This window comes from Schistocerca americana, chromosome 2 (genome assembly GCF_021461395.2).
Source record: "Schistocerca americana isolate TAMUIC-IGC-003095 chromosome 2, iqSchAmer2.1, whole genome shotgun sequence".
NCBI lineage: Eukaryota > Metazoa > Arthropoda > Insecta > Orthoptera > Acrididae > Schistocerca > Schistocerca americana.
In genome coordinates, this window is record NC_060120.1 from 287,652,158 (window position 1) to 287,673,597 (window position 21,440).

The 21,440-nt window shown below is 41.2% G+C and overlaps 1 protein-coding gene across 1 annotated transcript in view; it reads right to left on the minus strand.

The window, feature by feature from the left end:
* Positions 1 to 18,918: 18,918 nt before the first annotated feature.
* LOC124595033 (juvenile hormone esterase-like) overlaps positions 18,919 to 21,440 on the minus strand; it is a 72,927-nt gene continuing 70,405 nt past the window's right edge. The window contains exon 10 of the mRNA XM_047133594.1: positions 18,919 to 19,217. Within this exon, the coding sequence (XP_046989550.1) occupies positions 19,007 to 19,217 (211 nt within the window). The 3' untranslated portion in view covers positions 18,919 to 19,006. The remainder of the gene's footprint in view (positions 19,218 to 21,440) is intronic.

Sequence of the window (21,440 nt, forward strand, 5' to 3'; positions counted from 1 at the left end):
GTGATTTGGGCGCAGTGAAATGCACGCTGCAGGACGTTTGTATCGGAACTGTCATTGAAGTAACCGATTTGTAACTGTTCGTTGTGTCACTGTCGTGCCAACTGCTGCTAAAATTGCTGCTGCAGATGCAGTACGATGTGCTGGATTCATATGCTGAACACGATGGTCTTTGCTCTCGGTAATGCCACGTGGCCATTCGGAGCCTGGTCTTCTTGCGACCTTACATTCTCGTGACCACCACTGCCAGCAGTATGTACAGTGGCTGCATTTCTGCCAAGTTTTTTTGCAGTATGGCAGAAAGAAGATCCACCTTCTCATAGTCCTGTTACACTACCTCTTTCAACCTCAATGAGGTGTTAATAATGGTGTCTTTGTCGCCTTAAAGGCATTCTCGACTAACATCAACTGACCACGGCCAATCTCAGGGGTAACCACTCACTACTGTTGCAGCGTGTATTTAAAGCAAACCTAGCGCCACTCTTTTGCAACTGGCGCGGAGTTAGAATAGACATCAGATGTAGAAACATGCCTACCAACTTCCGTTTATGACGCCCAATTTCTTCTTGGTGTTGCGATTCCCCCTCCGTCAGTGTATGTTTACATTGCAAGCACCTCCCCTGGTTTCTTCAATTGTAATCTACATCAGTACTCGGCAAGTCATCTGACGGTGTGTGGCAGAGGGTACTTCTGGTGTCGCTAACTGATCCCCCTTCCCCTGTTCAATTCGCAAATGGCTCTTTGGAAGAAAGATCATCGGTAACCATCTGTATTAGCTCCAATTTCTCGAAGGTTTTCATCGTGGCCATTTCGCGAGACGTTTGTGGGAGAAAGTAATATGTTGTCCGACTCTTCCAGGAAAGCATTCTCTCAAAATTTCAATGGCAAACCTGATAATTTTGTTTCGGCAAACGCTGTGGGGGACATGAAAAGAAAGTACATAAGATACAACTGTTTTATTGTTTGATGACTTGCTTTTTAAGCATATACTGTCACTCGTTTGAAGTAGTTTTTTTCGATAAATACGGGGGTCGTTCAATAAGTAATGCCCCACATTTTTTAAAAAATCCATTAATATACATAGACAAACGACCTTGGTGGTGCTTCACATTTGATGTTCGTTCTGCGCGCCGGTGAAGTTTCGAACCGCTCTGTCTGATGGCAGAGCCGTAGCACAGCGTCAAAATGGCGTCTACATACGACTCGCGTTACAAGCAGCGTGCTGTTATTGAATTCTTGTGTGCAGGAAAAGAAACCGTGTTGAACATCCATAAACGTTTGTGTCCAGTGTATGGCTATGCTGCAGTTGATAGGAGTACAGCTGGGAGTTAGATAAAAAAAGTTACAGCCTCAGGAAATGCAGAAACAGATCTTCATAATCAGCTACGCTCGGGACGTCCTGCCACAGCCACTGCTCCAGACATACTGAATCGTGCAGATGCCATTATTCGTGCCGACCGGCGCATCACAACTCGACAATTGGCTCTACAGTTGTCGGTCAACATTGGAAGTGAGTCTGCAGTGATCGAGACTCTCGGATATTCAAAGAGGTGCTCACGATTGGTTCCACGGATGCTCACAGCAGACCACAAGATTGAAAGAAGGGCAATTTCATAGGAACTGTTGGAATGATTTGAGACCAACGGAGAGGCCTTTCTTTCATGGATCGTTATGGAGGCCGAAAGCTGGGTACACCACTTTGCGCCGGAAACAAAAAGACAGTCCATGGAGTGGCATCATCCTCATTCACCACAAAAGGAGAAATTCAAGACAACCCTCTCTACCAGAAAAGTCATGGTGACCGTCTTCTGGGATTATGATGGCGTCATTCTCGTGCAGTTGATAGCATAGCCCCAGTAAAAAAGGAATATAAATAGGTTATCGATACACAACAATTAAGAAGCGTGATCTGCCTCTCCGAATCAAAATAATTATGATCTTTGTCCATTTGTATAAAAAGAATGAGCTTTTTTGTTTCATTGTCTTCTCGATTCTGATGTTCTTATTGTTCACGGTCTGTAATTCATACAATTATTTGTACCAATATTATAATTTGTTTGAATATATACGGAACTACTGGCATTAAAATGTGTTTTTGTCAGTAGCGAGTATCTTTCATGAATATGATTTAGTTACGTAATAATTAAATGTTGCCCTGGTCATTTTTGTGTAGGCTCATTGTTGTAGCAAAGCCATTAATGATAAAAAGGATATTAGCTCTTTTAATAGTCATTTCATGTTAAAAGTATTAAAAAGAATAATCTCAATAAATGGAAAACGGCATCTGGTAATATTTTCCAATTCATATTAGGCCAGAGATACATTTTTTTATTAACAGGAATTTCTATAAATGCTTACGCTGCCATTGCACATCGGCAGCTATCCTGGAGCATCAAGCCTCACAGAAAAAAAATTAAACATTGTGTTTAATGGATTATCGCGTAATATTAAAGAAAGATTTTTAATCCATCATGAGTAAGACGGATGTCTTCACGTTGGTATACGTATGATATTTCTGGCCATAGGACCCTGAGAAAATTTAGCCGTGGCTTTTAACAAACATAAAAGAGTATTATCAAAACCATTTCATACAATAGGAATAACGGCACAGTTATTGTTGTATGAACCAACAGCACTTTCAAAAAGTTACGCGATAATATGATGCTAAGAGGGTCAACCATCAATTCAGAGGCATACGTGAAGACTGAATAAACTCAAGAATCGTTTCTGAAGTGTTCGGTCGGACAAGAATCCAGCAAAAATCTTGCTCCAACACGATAATGCACGCCCACACACAAGTTTGAGAACCCGAGAACGATCACCAAATTGAGTTGGACATCACTGCCTCATGCATCCTGCAGTCCAGACCTGACGCTCTCGAACTTCCATCTCTTTGGGCCGCTTAAAGATTCTCTACGGGGGTCACACTTTGAAGATGACGTGAGTGCCACTCATACAGTAAAAACATGGCTACGCCTACACGACAAGAGCTGTAATCAGAAGGGAATACATGCTCTCCCACATCATTGGCGTACGGCCATAGAACGTGATAGAGACTATGTGGAAAAATAGGACATGGACAAGACATGATGATGTATATTGTCATCAAATTCTGATTCTTAACAATAAATCTGTTCTGAGAAAAAAAAGTGGTGTCTTAACAATAAATCTGTTCTGAGAAAAAAAAGTGGGGCACTGATTATTGAACGACCCTCGTAATTGCCATCTTTCATTAATTTCTTGAATTTCATTAATTAACATAATTTCATAATATATGTCATCACTGCTGACACTGTATATCGCACTGAATTTATCTTGAGAATCACTTCTTATCTAGTCATATGACTTCTCCCGTACCAACGCCACTCTGGGTTTCGGCGTCTGATCCAGACACAAAAGTTCACTGTTCAGGAAAAACATTATTCACAAACATGGATGTAAAACTGAACTATAAGTTAATCATGGCATTAAATAATACGCAATAATTGGAACAGCAATAACTGTATTGACAGCCAATTACAGAGCGCAGTCATCAATGACGATTTAACAGTGCCAAAACGCTCGAATGTTTTCGCTCAGGACTGAACCCACCGGACTGGGTCGACTGATTTCATTTGTTTGCTTCTGCAGACTAGTTTCACTGAAAAGACTGAATGAATACTTCAAGCGATACGTAAAACTGCAATCGAAGAGTCGACTGTTTTTCAACAATCAACTGAATCGGTCGTTTTCATTCCGTCTTCCCCACCAGTAGTGGAAACGGAAAAGAACCCTGAGATCCTGTTGGGTGATAGGGAAGAGTTTTCTGTTCCGTATGAGCGTTTGAATTCCCTGGAATCCTCTAGTAAGCAGATAAAAAGAAAAGGACGTAAAACAGAAACGACAATTCTGCTTTATACCGTGAAGCACGCTATTAATTGATTACGCCGATAAAATCTGAGAGATCACATCTGTTTAAGCAATTAGGAATATTAATCACAGCATAGCAGCAAATTTATTCACTGATCAAATTTGAGTCTGAGAGTAATAGATAAAATGCCACTTCAGTTGAGATTCGGAGCTGCCTCCAGAGATTTTGCCGTTGCGTGCGAAAATTTCCAGCGTCCCTCCTCCCCTCACCCCGTCTCCCACTACGTGCGTTTTCGGCCATAGCCAACTATTTCCGACGTGTATACGTCTATAAGTACAGAGGCACGAGTCACTGTAACGAAAGTGAAGCATATACACTGCATTTTTTACACATTCTTCATTATTACAATGTGTTTTTCGCAGCGATGCTACCGTATGTATTTATGGTTGGTGTATTGGAACTGGGGCCATCAGAGGCTGACATTTATCGTTGTTTATTTATTACGCCAGTGTGCTGAAAAGTAATGCCTCCGAATTTTTAATGTGAAAACTCTTCAAGTTTTTTTAAATAAAACAAATTTGTTTGACATACTACAACTTTTTCTTCACGTCTACATATTCATTTCGCAACATAGTCACCCTGGCGACGAACATGCTTCTCCCAACGAGAGACCAGTTTGGTTGATACAGTCACTGTAGAATACTTGACTGTGTTGCCGGAGCCACGACCTCGCCTCCCCTTTCGCCTATTCGTGACTATCAAAGTGAAATCCTCAAAGGTGTTGGCTCTGAGCACTATGGGACTTAACTTCTGAGGTCATCAGTCCCCTAGAACTTAGAACTACTTAAACCTAACTAACCTAAGGACATCACACACATCCATGCCCGAGGCAGGATTCGTACCTGCGACCGTAGCGGTCGCGCGGTTCCAGACAGTAGCGCCTAGAACTGCTCGGCCACTCCGGCCGGCCTCAAAGGTGATCTCTAAGTTGTGGAAAGATATGAAAATTGCAAGGGGCCAAGTCGGGACAGGGTGGAGGATAACTGATGACAGTGAACTCAAGGCGTCTTATTGTTCAGATGTCGCCGCACTCGTCTGTGGTCAGGCATTGTCATGCTGAAGGATCGGCTCCCTATTGGGGACGGAGTTTTCTGCGATTGGAGCTCGATTGCAGTCCGCTGTTTGTTTCATGTCGACATAGTTACGTTACACACTACTATGCCATACACTACAATTCGGAGCCCTCAGTAAGAGGGTTGCAAGTTGCGTCAGCAAAGCGAGTAATATGCATGACACGTAATACCTCATCCGATATTGAGAATAGAATAGAAAATTCGCAGGCATTATTTTTCAGCACGCCCTCGTATAAAGTTTTTCATATCTGTGGTGGCTTTCAAGCTGACATAGGTACATGTCAAGTGTTGTGTAGCATCATGCTAGAATTCAGTTGGCATCACTGCCACTACTAGGCTTACCCGTTTCGAAAGACGCAACCACAGGTAACCAAATCTAGCGCTTCATTTGTCATCTGTTCCTGACTTCTGTAGGTAGTTTCTGGTAAGACACTAGGTTTTATGAATGATTTGTATTTCCAGATTATTCACACACGTATTCATTTATGGAGAAAATTTCATTGTCTTGTTCAGTTCATCCTTCTGGAACCATATTAGGATTTAAGTTTGGCGCCCCCAATACTTTGCCCCTCGTTGGGACAAGATCACTTACTTGTTCCATGTATAATACTCACAGTAAACGTTATGATGCGGAATATATCGTCAGAACAAACATAGAACACATATATTTGCGTATTTATCTAAAAAAAAAGACGACAAAAATACTTTTATGGTTACATGCTGATCATTTACAGTTTTTTCGTGTAAAAATGAATAATTATTTCTGTTCAAAAATTGCTCTGTGGTGTAGAAGGAATTGTTAAGGAGACCTTTACATTTGAAAATACTTTTGCTATCAGCCATATACCATATTTCAGTAGGTAGATTCTCAAAGAGTTTTATAAGTGCATGTTTCATCCCTTTCTGAACCAACGTTAGATTCGTTAAAGGGTAATGCCGATCAATTTTTCTCTGCTGTTCTTAAACTCAGATGGACAGCAAATTTCAAAAACCAATAAATGTACCGAGAATCTATGGTTAGTATTCCCAGCTGTTTCAAGACATGCCTGAAAGATGTACATGTGCGAACCCCATACATAATTCTAATGACTTCCTTCTGTGAAATGAATACTGTATGCCTGAGTGCGTAGTTATCCCTGTATACTAATGAATACTGTATGCCTGAGTGAGTAGTTATCCCTGTATACTATCTCATAAGACATCAGTGAATGAAAATATGTGAAGTGTGATGACTTACAGACTTCTGTATCTCCAAAGATCGCAATGATTATAATGGCAAAGATAGATTAATATACATTCTGTAGATGACGCGGGTGGAAAACTGAGACATTTGATCCAGCTTATGCAGCCGCGAAAGATTCAGAGAACAAGTAAGAGATATTGAAAATACAATACTGGAAGGAAAATTTATCCACATGACACTTCAGTGAATCTTAATTTGGCTCACAACCGGATGAAATACACAGCCATAAATCACTTTGACATTGTACACACGAAAATAAAATTTCTGACAGCAGAAGTGTGTTCTAATGCAGATCCAAGGTTTTTTGTTGAAGAAATACTCCTGTACCGTAGAAGAATTCTTGAATAGACATTATTAAACAGTTATAAACTTTAAAATGGTCACCACGTAACCTCATAAATATGTTCTATGTTTTTAAGACGTGTTTGCAACTACTGTGCTGTTGAAACATACCTCCTTATAACATTTGTCGTTAACTATTGACTTCTTCTTCTTCTTCAGTAGCGCTACAGCCCTTGGTGAGCCTTGGCTTCTTCAACAATCTTCCTCCACACTTCTCGGTTATTTGCTGCTCTTTTCCAGCCCCGGACTCCCATATTGGTGATATCCGTTATTACCCCGTCGATCCATCTTCTTCTCGGTCTCCCTATTCGTCTAACTGAATGGATCGTACCTTTCATCATTTTCTTTGGAATTCTATCCTCTGCCATTCTCGCCAAGTGTCCTAGCCATCGTATTCGCTGTGATTTCACAAATTTTAGTATCTCCCTGCCTTGTATTAACTCTTGTAATTCGGCATTGTAGCGTATTCTCCAGCCTTCTTCCTCCCTTATTGGCCCATAGAGTTTGCGTAGTATTTTCCGTTCAATGCTTCTTAGTGCATTTTTATCGTGTTTAGTCAACGTCTATACCTCTGAGCCATATGTGGTAACTGGGCGGACTAGGGAATTATATATTAGCAGTATAGTTTTTCTTGTAACAGGGCTATTTTTGAAAAGCTGCATATTTGCAAAGTAAGCTCTGTTTCCTGCTTGTATTCTTTCCCTTATAGCCTTTCCGATAGTGTTATCATTTGTTATTAGGGCTCCCAAATAGTTAAAAGAGGACACTCCATTGAAGCATTTCCCATTGATGGTTAGGTTTTTAGGGGTTCTTCTGATCTCAGATTGTGATATTATCATATATTTTGTTTCGTTTTCATTTACTATGAGGCCAATTTTTAAGGCTTCTGTTTCCATTGCCCGGTATGTTTCTAGGAATGTATTGGTATTTCTTCCTACTATAGCAATGTCATCAGCGTATGCACATATCTGGCTAGTTTTCATAAATATGGTGCCTCTTTTGTTGCTTTTATTTACTGCACTACGCAGGGCTATATTGAATAGGACAGTGGAGAGACTATCCCCTTGCTTCACACCTTTATTAAAGTCAAAGCTTTCACTTGTTCTGCTAAGGACCTTTACTTTTGCTCTTGTCTCTGCCATTGTCATTCTGATTAGTCTTATTAATTTAGCACATAGGCCTATACCAACTTCTTTCAGTACTCTTTATAGTTCTTGCCGATTTATGCTATTAACTAGCTGCTGGAAATACGTATTATTCTTTTTGTTGCCGCCATCAGTTATGTCCTTTAATCGAATATCGTATGAGACCTATTTGCTGTTGTTTTGTCGGCTAGATACATAAAATTGCAATTTAGACGGTATGACGTTCGCGATTCAACACCATACGTGATACTGATAACAGTTTTGGTAATAAGCAGCGTTTCCAGCTGCTAGTTGACAGTTACGTGTTCCCTATGTTAGAGGGATGAGCGAGCTATTGGCAGCCTCCTCGTAGCTTAAAACCTTTACATTTTTCGTTTAATCTTCCAGTACACCGAGTAGGCTTTTTCTACAGTATCTTTCTTTGTATGTTAACACATAACTCCCTGGATTGTGATTGTGCTAGCTTTCAATTCATGTTAATATCATTCGGAGTTGTTTATCCTTACGTCGATATGCGCTTTTCCCAAAGACATACAATTTACTCCGAACGAGGACCGTGAAGATAATCCGCAGAATATGGAGTAATTTTACAGATTTCTTAATACATTTATGTTAACCGTTACTACAACGTTATGGAACAGCTCCCAGTTGCTCTTTTTTTCGTTTCACTGTCAGATACTGGCGATTCTTGCTATTCACACGATAGGCCAGTTAGCTTTCCATAGACACAGTTAAAGCGATTGTTGGTCGTTAATACGACTGCTGCTTCTACTAACGGCATGAAAAATGGATGAATATTATCGTAAGTTCACTTTCTGACATGTAAGGCCAATTTTTCTCTGTGGGACAGCTTATCATTGATTAATAGTGACACACTGCGTCTGTGATATTACCCTAATTCTGCCATAGATAACTTCTCGCTTCTATTTGTACACAGTCGTCATTCCACAACGCATACCGAGAATCATTATGCAGTCTTTGTCCAGAAAGGGGAAAAGACATTGAGTTTTGTGGGTGACGCGTGGTAATTTACCGGTGGCGATAACAGTTACCAAGAATACTTTGGGGCCAAGGTGAATTCCCACCGCGGCTGTGGGACAGAGTGCAAAACACCCATTCCAGTCAATCAGGGTGCGTCACATTCCGAGTGACTAACGGTTACTTGGCAATCGCCACATTTTCTCCAGTCGTCCTTTGTCACTTTAGTTCCCTTTTTATACATTCGCAGCACTCATTTCGAGCTAAGTTGCCAGAGTCCATTTGACGAGAAAACTTCTATTCGCTGATCGGTCCAATTTTTTTTTTCTTTATTGTGATTTTAACACCTTATACAAAGGCGGGCTGGCAGCAGCACAATACGCCGCTCTTCAGCCTTGAGTGTTACAACAAGTAGTACATAAAGGTGGTACAGAGTAGACAGTAAAAACGGTGGGCAAAAAAATGTAGACACTAAAAATCGAAAAAACATGGAGCCGTTCACGCTGGACGAGAAACATCACTAACACTGGGCGACACGATGCACAGAACATGGATGATGGCGACGGCACGTGAACGGTGGGGGCGTGACGGCGAACAACACTACACACAAACGAAGGCACACGAAACACTGACGGCGATGATCTCCGGCGCGCTAATGTTCACTGAGCGTGTACGAGTCCGGGGACCTGCCAAGAGACGAGGTGGAGGAGGAGGAATGGGAAGGGGAATGGGAGAGGGGGGAGCAGAGATGCCATGGGCAAAGGAGAGAGGGGGAGGGAGGAAGGGGGAGGGGAAGCCCGGTGGAGTGGGGAGGAGGGAGGGGGGAAAGGAAAGAGGAGGGAAGGGAAGGGAGGGAGGGAGGGTGCCTAAAGGAGAGGACACAGGAGGTGGGGGGGAGGATCAAAGTTGATAAGAGGGGTAGATGGAGGGGACGAGGACATCATCAGGGAGGGGGAGCTGGCGGAAGCCACCTTGGGAGAGGGTAAGGAGGGTGGAGAGATGGAGACCGGGTGGGACGTGGGAATACAGGCGCGGCTGCGGGCGGGGGTGGGAGAGGATCGGGGACACGAGCGGGTGAGAAGGATCAAGTTTACGGGAGGTGTACAGGATCCGTATCCTTTCAAGGAAAAGGAGGAGGTGGGGGAAGGGGATGAGATCATACAGGATCCGCGTGGGGGAGGGGAGACGGATGCGATAGGCAAGGCGGAGAGCATGGCGTTCAAGGATTTGGAGGGATTTATAGAAGGTAGGGGGGGCGGAGATCCAGGCTGGATGGGCGTAACAAAGGATAGGGCGGATGAGGGATTTATAGGTGTGGAGGATTGTGGAGGGGTCCAGACCCCACGTGCGGCCGGAAAGGAGCTTGAGGAGACGGAGTCGGGAACGTGCCTTGGCTTGGATCGTCTGGAGATGGGGAGTCCAGGAGAGGCGACGGTCGAGGGTGACGCCAAGGTACTTAAGGGTGGGAGTGAGGGCGATAGGACGGCCTTAGATGGTGAGATAGAAATCAAGGAGGCGGAAGGAAGGGGTGGTTTTGCCTACAATGATCGCCTGGGTTTTGGAGGGATTGACCTTGAGCAACCACTGGTTGCACCAAGCGGTGAACCGGTCAAGATGGGATTGGAGAAGGCGTTGGGAGCGTTGCAGGGTGGGGGCAAGGGCGAGGAAGGCGGTGCATCGGCAAACTGGAGGAGGTGGACGGGGGGCGACGGCGGCGGCATGTCCGCCGTGTACAAAAGGTACAGAAGGGGGGAGAGGACGGAGCCTTGGGGCACACCGGCGGAGGGGAAAAAGGTGTAGGAATCGGTGTTATGGATGGTGACATAGGAAGGACGGCGGGAGAGAAAGGAACCGATCAGACGGACGTAGTTAATGGGAAGGGCAAAGGTTTGGAGCTTGAAGAGGAGACCGGAATGCCAGACGCGGTCATAAGCCCGTTCGAGGTCAAGGGAGAGGAAGATTGCGGAGCGACGGGAATTAAGCTGTTCGGAAAGGAGATGAGTGAGGTGAAGGAGAAGATCGTCGGAAGAGAAGGATGGCCGAAAGCCACACTGGGTGACGGGAAGGAGGCGGTGCTGGCTGAGATGCTGGTGGATGCGGCGGGTGAGGATAGATTCCAGATCGGTCCAAATTTCTTGTGTGACAAAATAGTGTGACTGAATCATTAATAACTACGAGACTAATAATGCATGAATGGTGGTTTATCCCACAACAGATAGATTTGCGATCGATCACATCTTTACATGTTTATCGCGCAGAAGTAGTTTTGCTTGTGACGTCGTCATACCAGTGTAGGTGGATGTGCGTGATTGTTACAAGTTAGCTTTTTGTACAGAAATACAGTGAACTTCCAGAAAGTCACGGGAGAGCAATATGCACGTATATAGGTGGCAGTAGTATCGCGTACACAAGGGTGGAAGGGCAGTGCGTTGGAAGAGCTGTCATTTTTGCTCAAGTGATCCATGTGAAAATGTTTCCGACAGGATTATGGTCACGCAACGGGAATCAACAGACATTAAACGGGAATGGCAGTTGAGCTAGATGTATGGGACATTCCATTTTGGGAATCGTTAGGGAATTCAATATTCCGAGATCAACAGTGTTCAGAGAGTGCCGAGAATACCGAAGTTCAGGCATTACCGCTCAACACGGACAACGCAGTGACCGGCGGCCTTCACTTTACGACTGGGAGCAGTGGCATTTGCATAGAGATGTCAGTGCTGACAGACAAGTAACACTACGTGAAATAACTGCAGAAAGTAATGTGGGAGGTACAATGAACGTATCCATCAGGACAGTGCGGTGAAATTTGGCGTTAATTGGCGATGGAAGCAGATGACAGGAACGACCACACTTTTAACATCAAATTGATATCAAATTAATTATGACGTCATGGGTTTTCGCCAGCCTTCTCTTTCTCTCTCAAGTGAATGCTACCTGTTTTTGTGAACCAACGTATGCAAACACATACAGACCAACATGTTCCCCCTACCTCTCCTCATTTCCATCCCCCTCCCTACTCATGCAGACTGGCACTGGTAGTTGGTACATTCCTTTCTTCTCACACTTCCACTGCTATGGAAACCTGGAGCGGACAGAACAAAGACATTTTAGAAGAAGTAGGTAGCACCTGTTATGTGCCACACTAACCCCACCTTTCTCCTGAACAAAGTAGTGGATATCCGGTAACCACCGAGGTGTGCCTGTCTTGGAAATATTCTCTCACTCTACCAGATTAATTGAATAATTAGTTAAATCGATACCCTTTGTGTGTGGCAGTTTTTTCTCGCATCCTATTGATGGATTGTGGGACTGGTGTATTTGATGTGATTGGATCCCGAAACTGCCCGGTTTTCCAATGCTACTCTTCCCCATTTTGGATTTTTTCCCTTGCCTCCTATTGGTGGATACTGGCACAGGTAGGTTATTAACCAAGAAAATAGCGCTGTTTGGTATTTTCTGCAGCTTGTCTAAGGCGTTAGACTGTGTGAAGCCAGTGGCGGCTCATGAGTATACATTCTGAGTGTCCACAAATGTTTAGATTCAGATAAATTTGAGAGTGTGAACTTAGTAGCATCTGCTGTATAACAGTTATGCTTATCAATAAGTTTATACAACTACAGCCATTGCCAATAATAATAACAACAGTAACAATAACAACAATAAGATGCATAACTTATCTGGCAATAGGAAATTTTTTTGTGGAATTTTGTTATTTTGTACGTAATTAAGTACAGTTTAGGGCAATTACGAAATAATGTGCAAGCTTTCGCAACTTTCCATTTCGCAGTTTTGTGTAAGTGAGTGTTTTCATGCTTTTCCATTTTTTCAGACAAATGTACAAGATCTCAATATACGTATTAGTTCACGAAGTTACTTCTGGGCTGAAAATCACAAACTGATAGGCTGCACCCACACAACAACTTATACTACCTGTACACTTCCTTTTTAAATATTTGCTTGTAGTCAAGCTTATTTGATTTGGTCATTCTCTCAATCAAAGGATCTGTTCTCGGAGGTCCTGGTTCATTTGTGGCTAACTTTTCCTGGTAATTTACCTTTTTGTTTTTTGAAAGAGAATTTCACTCTGCAGCAGAGTGTGTGCTGATATGAAACTTCCTGGCAGATTAAAGCTCTGTGGTGGACCAACACTCGAACTTCGAGGCCTTTGCCTTTTGTGGACAAGTGCTCTACCAAATGAGCTATCCAAGTACAATTCACGACCCGTCCTCACAGCTTTACTTTACTGTTAGCATTTAAAATAGATTCAACACAGTTCATATTTGCAATTCTTTCTTAAAGTTCATTTCCTTTGAATAGCCATTTTGTATATGTCTTCATGGGCTTGCTTTCTAAAGTCTTAATATTCATAGTAGATGGTACATATCTTTCCAATAATTGTGCATGGTTCAACAGCTTTGTATTTATCCTCTGTCAATTTCTGCTTTGTCAGCCAAATTTTTTAACATAAAAGAAGGGAAAGACAGTCACTTACTTACAGTGAATCGATGCATGGATCACAGTAAGGCACGGAACAGCATTCACCCCCCCCCCCCCCCCCCCCACACACATGCACATACACACACACTCCTGTGGACATGGCAAGAGTCTTGCTGTAGCCGCATGAGTATGTGTTTGGGTGTATGTGTCTGTTAACTATTGCCGGAAAAAGAGCTAGTGCTTGAAAGCTTGCATGAATACCGTTTTCTCTTATATGTTGCTGATAGGCTATGAGTGTTTACCTTTGCCTTATTTTACATTTTGCTCCTTCCAGAAATTTCCATTATGTTATACAATTTTTTAGATGTGTATTTCCCTTATGCCTACGTAATTTTTATACATTCTCCTTTTGTCAGTTCAGTTGAATGCCCTCTGCGGTATCCAAGAGTTGCTACTGGCCTTGTCTTTTTGCCTATTTTGTCCTCTGATACCTTCAGTATTTCATCTCTCAAAGCTACTCGTTTATATTTTGTATTCCTTTCTCCTGTTTTAGTCAGTTATCACCTGATGGTGCTTCCTTTGAAACTCATTCTACAATCAGTGTATGGTACGATATAATCAAATGGTGGAACGTAGTGGTTGAAGAGTATTGGCAATAGTGTGTTGCAGGCTAATGTTGCAAGCCTTTTGAGTACCTTCTATGACATAAAAGAACTATCAGACATAAGTATGTAGGTCTCTGGAATTCAGCCATTATTAATATTTTAGGACTCTGTCTACGTGAAGAGCTTGAGAATGACAATCATCAGTATACTGCACAGTTAGTTGATTTGGGCTGCCATACAGATTGCTGACGGTGAAGCTGTGTAAATCCAAAGTCAGTGCCATTGTGTAAATATGGATATAATAAATAAAGACAGCTGAGTGAGTATTCCAAACATATATTATTAGTAAATCTGGATGAACACTCAACAAGTATGATAGAATGATGAGTTACACAAAAATACTTGTTCTTTCACAGGGTTATAGTAATTTTCTGTAAGTTTCATTTCATGGTGGTCTTATGTATGTTGTAATTATTGTATTCTGAAATCCAGCTCCCCCCATGAACCATGGACCTTGCCGTTGGTGGGGAGGCTTGCGTGCCTCAGCGATACAGATGGCCGTACTGTAGGTGCAACCACAATGGAGGGGTATCTGTTGAGAGGCCAGACAAACATGTGGTTCCTGAAGAGGGGCAGCAGCCTTTTCAGTAGTTGCAGGGGCAACAGTCTGGATGATTGACTGATCTGGCCTTGTAACATTAACCAAAATGGCCTTGCTGTGCTGGTACTGCGAATGGCTGAAAGCAAGGGGAAACTACAGCCGTAATTTTTCCCGAGGACATGCAGCTTTACTGTATGATTAAATGATGATGGCGTCCTCTTGGGTAAAATATTCCGGAGGTAAAATAGTCCCCCATTCGGATCTCTGGGCGGGGACTACTCAAGAGGACGTCGTTATCAGGAGAAAGAAAACTGGTGTTCTACGGATCGGAGCGTGGAATGTCAGATCCCTTAATCGGGCAGGTAGGTTAGAAAATTTAAAAAGGGAAATGGATAGGTTAAAGTTGGATATAGTGGGAATTAGTGAAGTTCGGTGGCAGGAGGAAAAAGACTTTTGGTCAGGTGATTACAGGGTTATAAATACAAAATCAAATAGGGGTAATGCAGGAGTAGGTTTAATAATGAATAAAAAAATAGGAGTGCGGGTTAGCTACTACAAACAGCATAGTGAACGCATTATTGTGGCCAAGATAGACACAAAGCCCATGCCTACTACAGTAGTACAAGTTTATATGCCAACTAGCTCTGCAGATGATGAAGAAATTGATGAAATGTATGACGAGATAAAAGAAATTATTCAGGTAGTGAAGGGAGACGAAAATTTAATAGTCATGGGTGACTGGAATTCGTCAGTAGGAAAAGGGAGAGAAGGAAACATAGTAGGTGAATATGGATTGGGGGGAGGAAATGAAAGAGGAAACCGCCTTGTAGAATTTTGCACAGAGCATAACTTAATCATAGTTAACACTTGGTTCAAGAATCATGAATGAAGGTTGTATACGTGGAAGAAACCTGGAGATACTAAAAGGTATCAGATAAATTATATAATGGTAAGACAGAGATTTAGGAACCAAGTTTTAAATTGTAAGACATTTCCAGGGGCAGATGTGGATTCTGACCACAATCTATTGGTTATGAACTGCAGATTGAAACTGAAGAAACTGCAAAAAAGTGGGAATTTAAGGAGATGGGACCTGGATAAACTGAAACAACCAGAGGTTGTAGAGAGTTTCAGAGAGAGCATAAGGGAACAATTGACAGGAATGGGGGAAAGAAATACAGTAGAAGAAGAATGGGTAGCTCTGAGGGATGAAGTAGTGAAGGCAGCAGACGATCAAGTAGGTAAAAAGACAAGGGCTAATAGAAATCCTTGGGTAACAGAAGAAATATTGAATTTAATTGATGAAAGGAGAAAATATAAAAATGCAGTAAATGAAGCAGGCAGAAAGGAATACAAAGTCTCAGAAATGAGATTGACAGGAAGTGCAAAATGGCTAAGCAGGGATGGCTAGAGGACAAATGTAAGGATGTAGAGGCTTGTCTCACTAGGGGTAAGATAGATACTGCCTGCAGGAAAATTAAAGAGACCTTTGGAGAGAAGAGAACCACTTGCATGAATATCAAGAGCTCAGGTGGCAACCCAGTTCTAAGCAAAGAAGGGAAGGCAGAAAGATGGAAGGAGTATATAGAGGGTTTATACAAGGGCGATGTACTTGAGGACAATATTATGGAAATGGAAGAGGATGTAGATGAAGACGAAATGGGAGATAAGATACTGCGTGAAGAGTTTGACAGAGCACTGAAAGACCTGAGTCAAAACAGGGCCCCAGGAGTAGACAACATTCCATTAGAACTACTGACAGCCTTGGGAGAGCCAGTCCTGACAAAACTCTACCATCTGGTGAGAAAGATGTATGAGACAGGCGAAATACCCTCAGACTTCAAGAAGAATATAATAATTCCAATCCCAAAGAAAGCAGTTGTTGACAGATGTGAAAATTACCGAACTATCAGTTTAATAAGTCACAGCTGCAAAATACTAATGCGAATTCTTTACAGACGAATGGAAAAACTGGAAGAAGTGGACCTCAGGGAAGATCAGTTTGGATTCCGTAGAAATGTTGGAACACGTGAGGCAATACTAACATTACGACTTATCTTAGAAGAAAGATTAAGAAAAGGCAAACCTACGTTTCTAGCATTTGTAGACTTAGAGAAAGCTTTTGACAATGTTAACTGGAATACTCTCTTTCAAATTCTGAAGGTGGCAGGGGTAAAATTCAGGGAGCGAAAGTCTATTTACAATTTGTACAGGAACCAGATGGCAGTTATAAGAGTCGAGGGGCATGAAACGGAAGCAGTGGTTGGGAAGGGAGTGAGACAGGGTTGTAGCCTCTCCCCGATGTTATTCAATTTGTATATTGAGCAAGCAGTAAAGGAAACAAAAGAAAAATTTGGAGTAGGTATTAAAATCCATGGAGAAGAGATAAAAACTTTGAGGTTCGCCGATGACATTGTAATTCTGTCAGAGACAGCAAAGGACTTGGAAGAGCGGTTGAACGGAATGGACAGTGTCTTAAAAGGAGGATATAAGATGAACATCAACGAAAGCAAAACGAGGATAATGGAATGTAGTCAAATTAAATCGGGTGATGCTGAGGGAATTAGATTAGGAAATGAGACACTTAAAGTAGTAAAGGAATTTTGCTATTTAGGGAGTAAAATAAGTGATGATGGTCGAAGTAGAGAGGATATAAAATGTAGACTGGCAATGGCAAGGAAATCGTTTCTGAAGAAGAGAAATTTGTTAACGTTGAGTATAGATTTAAGTGTCAGGAAGTCGTTTCTGAAAGTATTTGTATGGAGTGTAGCCATGTATGGAAGTGAAACATGGACAATAACTAGTTTGGACAAGAAGAGAATAGAAGCTTTCGAAATGTGGTGCTACAGAAGAATGCTCAAGATAAGGTTGGTAGATCATGTAACTAATGAGGAGGTATTGAATAGGATTGGGGAGAAGAGAAGTTTGTGGCACAACTTGACTAGAAGAAGGGATCGATTGGTAGGACATGTTTTGAGGCATCAAGGGATCACAAATTTAGCATTGGAGGGCAGCGTGGAGGGTAAAAATCGTAGAGGGAGACCAAGAGATGAATACACCAAGCAGATTCAGAAGGTTGTAGGTTGCAGTAAGTACTGGGAGATGAAGAAGCTTGCACAGGATAGAGTAGCATGGAGAGCTGCATCAAACAAGTCTCAGGACTGAAGACCACAACAACAACAACAACGACATCCAGCTGCCTGTTCCATTTATTATTTTACATATGAGAATTGTTCCTGCTTGTATGAAAACATGGCCTCATGTGGTAAGGACACATTTACTTATATCATGTCTTGAATTGTTAGTCAGAATACACTGATCCTGCTAACATACTAAATGCCACTGATCTTTTTTAATAATTTCACTAATAGGGTATATAATAATTTACCTTCTATAATGATGAAAACAATCAATTTTCGACAATTAATGTAATTGGATGGATAAAAAATCTACTCACCAAGCCGTAGCAGAACACACATAAAAGAAGGTTATAACTAGGCAAACTTTTGGAGGGGAAGGAAGAGGGGTGAAGGAAAAGAATTTAAGAGGTGTAGGAAATGGGGTAGATTTCAGAAAAGTCATGCAAAACTGCAGGTCAGGGGAGACTTTCCATATGGTTTACTTGGTGAGTAGATTTTTTAGCTGTCCAATTATATTACTTTACCTTACATGTAATTCAATATAATGGAAGGAAACGTTCCACGTGGGAAAAATTATATATAAAAACAAAGATGAGGTGACTTACCGAACAAAAGCGCTGGCAGGTCGATAGACACACAAACAAACACAAACATACACACAAAATTCAAGCTTTCGCAACAAACTGTTGCCTCATCAGGAAAGAGGGAAGGAGAGGGGAAGACGAAAGGAAGTGGGTTTTAAGGGAGAGGGTAAGGAGTCATTCCAATCCCGGGAGCGGAAAGACTTACCTTAGGGGGAAAAAAGGACAGGTATACACTCGCACACACGCACATATCCATCCACACATACAGACACAAGCTGTATGTGTGGATGGATATGTGCGTGTGTGCGAGTGTATACCTGTCCTTTTTTCCCCCTAAGGTAAGTCTTTCCGCTCCCGGGATTGGAATGACTCCTTACCCTCTCCCTTAAAACCCACTTCCTTTCGTCTTCCCCTCTCCTTCCCTCTTTCCTGATGAGGCAACAGTTTGTTGCGAAAGCTTGAATTTTGTGTGTATGTTTGTGTTTGTTTGTGTGTCTATCGACCTGCCAGCGCTTTTGTTCGGTAAGTCACCTCATCTTTGTTTTTACATGTAATTCAATTTTATAACAGTGTATGCAGCCATTTACAGTTCATATACTCACCTTAGATGGTTCTGTAGGTCTATGGAAATGACTTTTTTTTGTCTTCACAATAAACAATCCATGTATGTTTCACAATTTGGTGATGCATATAATTACAGATGTTGGATAACTCTGTTCCGATAAATGTTTGTTATACAGGTGATATCTGAGAAGGTGAAGTGAACTATGAAACTAGTTACACCTTACATACAATTTCCATAATCATATAAATGATTACTCTTTCTGTACATGACTTTTATGGTCCTAAATAACAACAGGTTTCAATTTTTCTCATTTTTATTTTTTAGTGTAAATGTTTGGTCTTTGAATTACATAAAATATTTCATAGTAATCATATTAGAGATCATTACTGTTTTCTCTGAGGGCCATGTCCTTTAATTCTGTCATGCCCACTAGTTGATAAGGGAAACAGGCTATCCCATAGTGACATACGATCTTGATAATATAGCCCATTCTTCATTGTCAACTGTGAACCTATCTCCAGATACACCTGTCTTGAAGTTGTCAAGTTTTGCCACTCCACATTCACAAAATCATTTCTTTCAGATGTTGGATTGCTGAAACATATATATCACATAATACATAATTCATGAATTTTCTTCAAAGTGAAAGTACAATCAGGTTAGTGAACAAAAGTCGACCTGAAAATTAGGTTTCAGAGCCAAGGACTCCACAATTTGACAGATACCACTATGAAGATGTTTTTATTTACATGCTGTAGCCTACAAATTATAGTGATACTGCTGTGTTCACAACTAGAATTAACTGCAGACATATGTGTTTACCAGAAGTTTAATGCCTGCTATGTGAAAGTGGCGAAGGAAAGTTCTTAACTGAAGAGAGAGGTTAGATTTATTCTTTAATGATAGTTTAGCTAATAATAATGGTTCTCACAAACTGAACAGGAGCATTTTGTGCACATAACTAAACTTGTGTCACACTTCCTCTAGCACCCTAGTGAAGGGCCTAGAATAAATTCTGTGCTGAGAATTAAAGAAATTTTGACAAAAAGAATATATTAAATACAAATCAAGAAGAAATAAATAAATTTTTGATGGAGGCATTTTCAACAAATGTTGTTGTTGTCCTTAGCAATGGAGTCAAGCAATTCTGCATTTACGTCCATAAAAGATTCCCAGAAATATGAAGGATTAATTTATTAATGAATAACAATTAAATAATTTGATAATAATTACACTGTAGAAGAACTTATTAATGTCTACAGCTCAGAACACTGGCAACCAGAATTGTAAATCGATTTAATGGGTGGCTAGTGGGAGGTACTATTACATGAGATCTTATACAGCATTTCTATTTGAAGGAAAATATTACCAGTTTAAAATATTGACTTTTGAATTGAACATATTGGTAGCAGTTTTTATCCATGCTCTAGGCAATCATTTAGGTAGTACATTAATACAAGAACTAATTATGTATGTGGGTGATTTGCTATTAGTCTCATTGTGCACTGCTCATCAAAGCCTTAAAAAGTTTGCAAAAAAAGGGATAATAATAAAACTACACAATGCAGGAATTGAAGCCTGGGAATAAAGGGAATCAAAGCCAATCTGGAGAGAATTCAAGAAATAAAAGATTGCCTTGAACTATAAAGTTACATTCATTTTTGGGCTTAGCTAGTTTCTACAGATGTTTTATAAGAGAACATGTGAATTATGTTAAACAGTTATGATACGTGATTAAAAAGTGCAGAAATTGTTTTTCTTAAAGAATCTTTATTTATCAACATAAAGTTTGTACCCTTCGGTGGAATCCCCCTCAGATATAACAGACTTTTGCCAGTGCTTTTTCCAATCTTGGAAGCACTTCTGGCACTCACAATTCATTATGGTGTACAATCCCTTCAGTAATTCTGTTTTTATCTCATCAATGTTGGCAAAATAACGTCTTTTCATGGTTCTCTTCAGCATCAGGAATACAAAAAAGATACAGGGGGCCATGTCTCACAAATACGGTGGCTGAGACAACATAACAATTCTGTTTTTTGACAAAAATTATGAACAAATATTGAGGTGTAAGCAGGAGCATTATGATGATGCAATTTCCAGAAATGGCTTGGCCACAGTTTTGGTCATTTTCTTCAGACTGCTTCACACAAACAGCACATAGCTTTCAGGTAGTATTCCTTATTGACTGTACGACCATAAGGCAGGAACTCATTATCCCCTATCCTACTGCAATCAAAGAAGAACCTTCACATATGATTGAACTTGTTGAATTTTTTTGTCTTGGCTCTTCAGGCAGTTTTCCTTGGAACAACTGGGCCCTGGTTTCAATGTCATACCAATATACCCAGGTTTTGTCACTTGTCATAACCTTCTTTAGAAGGTCTGGAACGCTGATGACTTATTTCAGCAATTCCTGAGCAATATCTATGCAGTGTCATTTTTGGCTGAAATTCACCAATTTCGGAACAAATTTTGCTGGTACATGTTTTGTTCCTCAAACATAAAAAAAAATTGCTTGGCATGAGCCAAAGGATATGCTGACTTCATCAGAAACCTCTCTGATGGTGATTCAGTGATTTTACAGAACCATTTCCTTTACTTGTTCCACATTCTCCTCACTAATTGATGTGCTAGGGTATCCAAGGCAGTTATCATCTTCAACATCTCCTTGATCCTCTTTGAAATCCTTATATCACTCATAAACTTACTTATACAGGGTGTGACAGATAAAATGGCCTGGATGAGTGAATAACATTGGATATGAATGTGTGCATACAACCACACCCCAACAGGATGGAGCAACTGTCCACATAG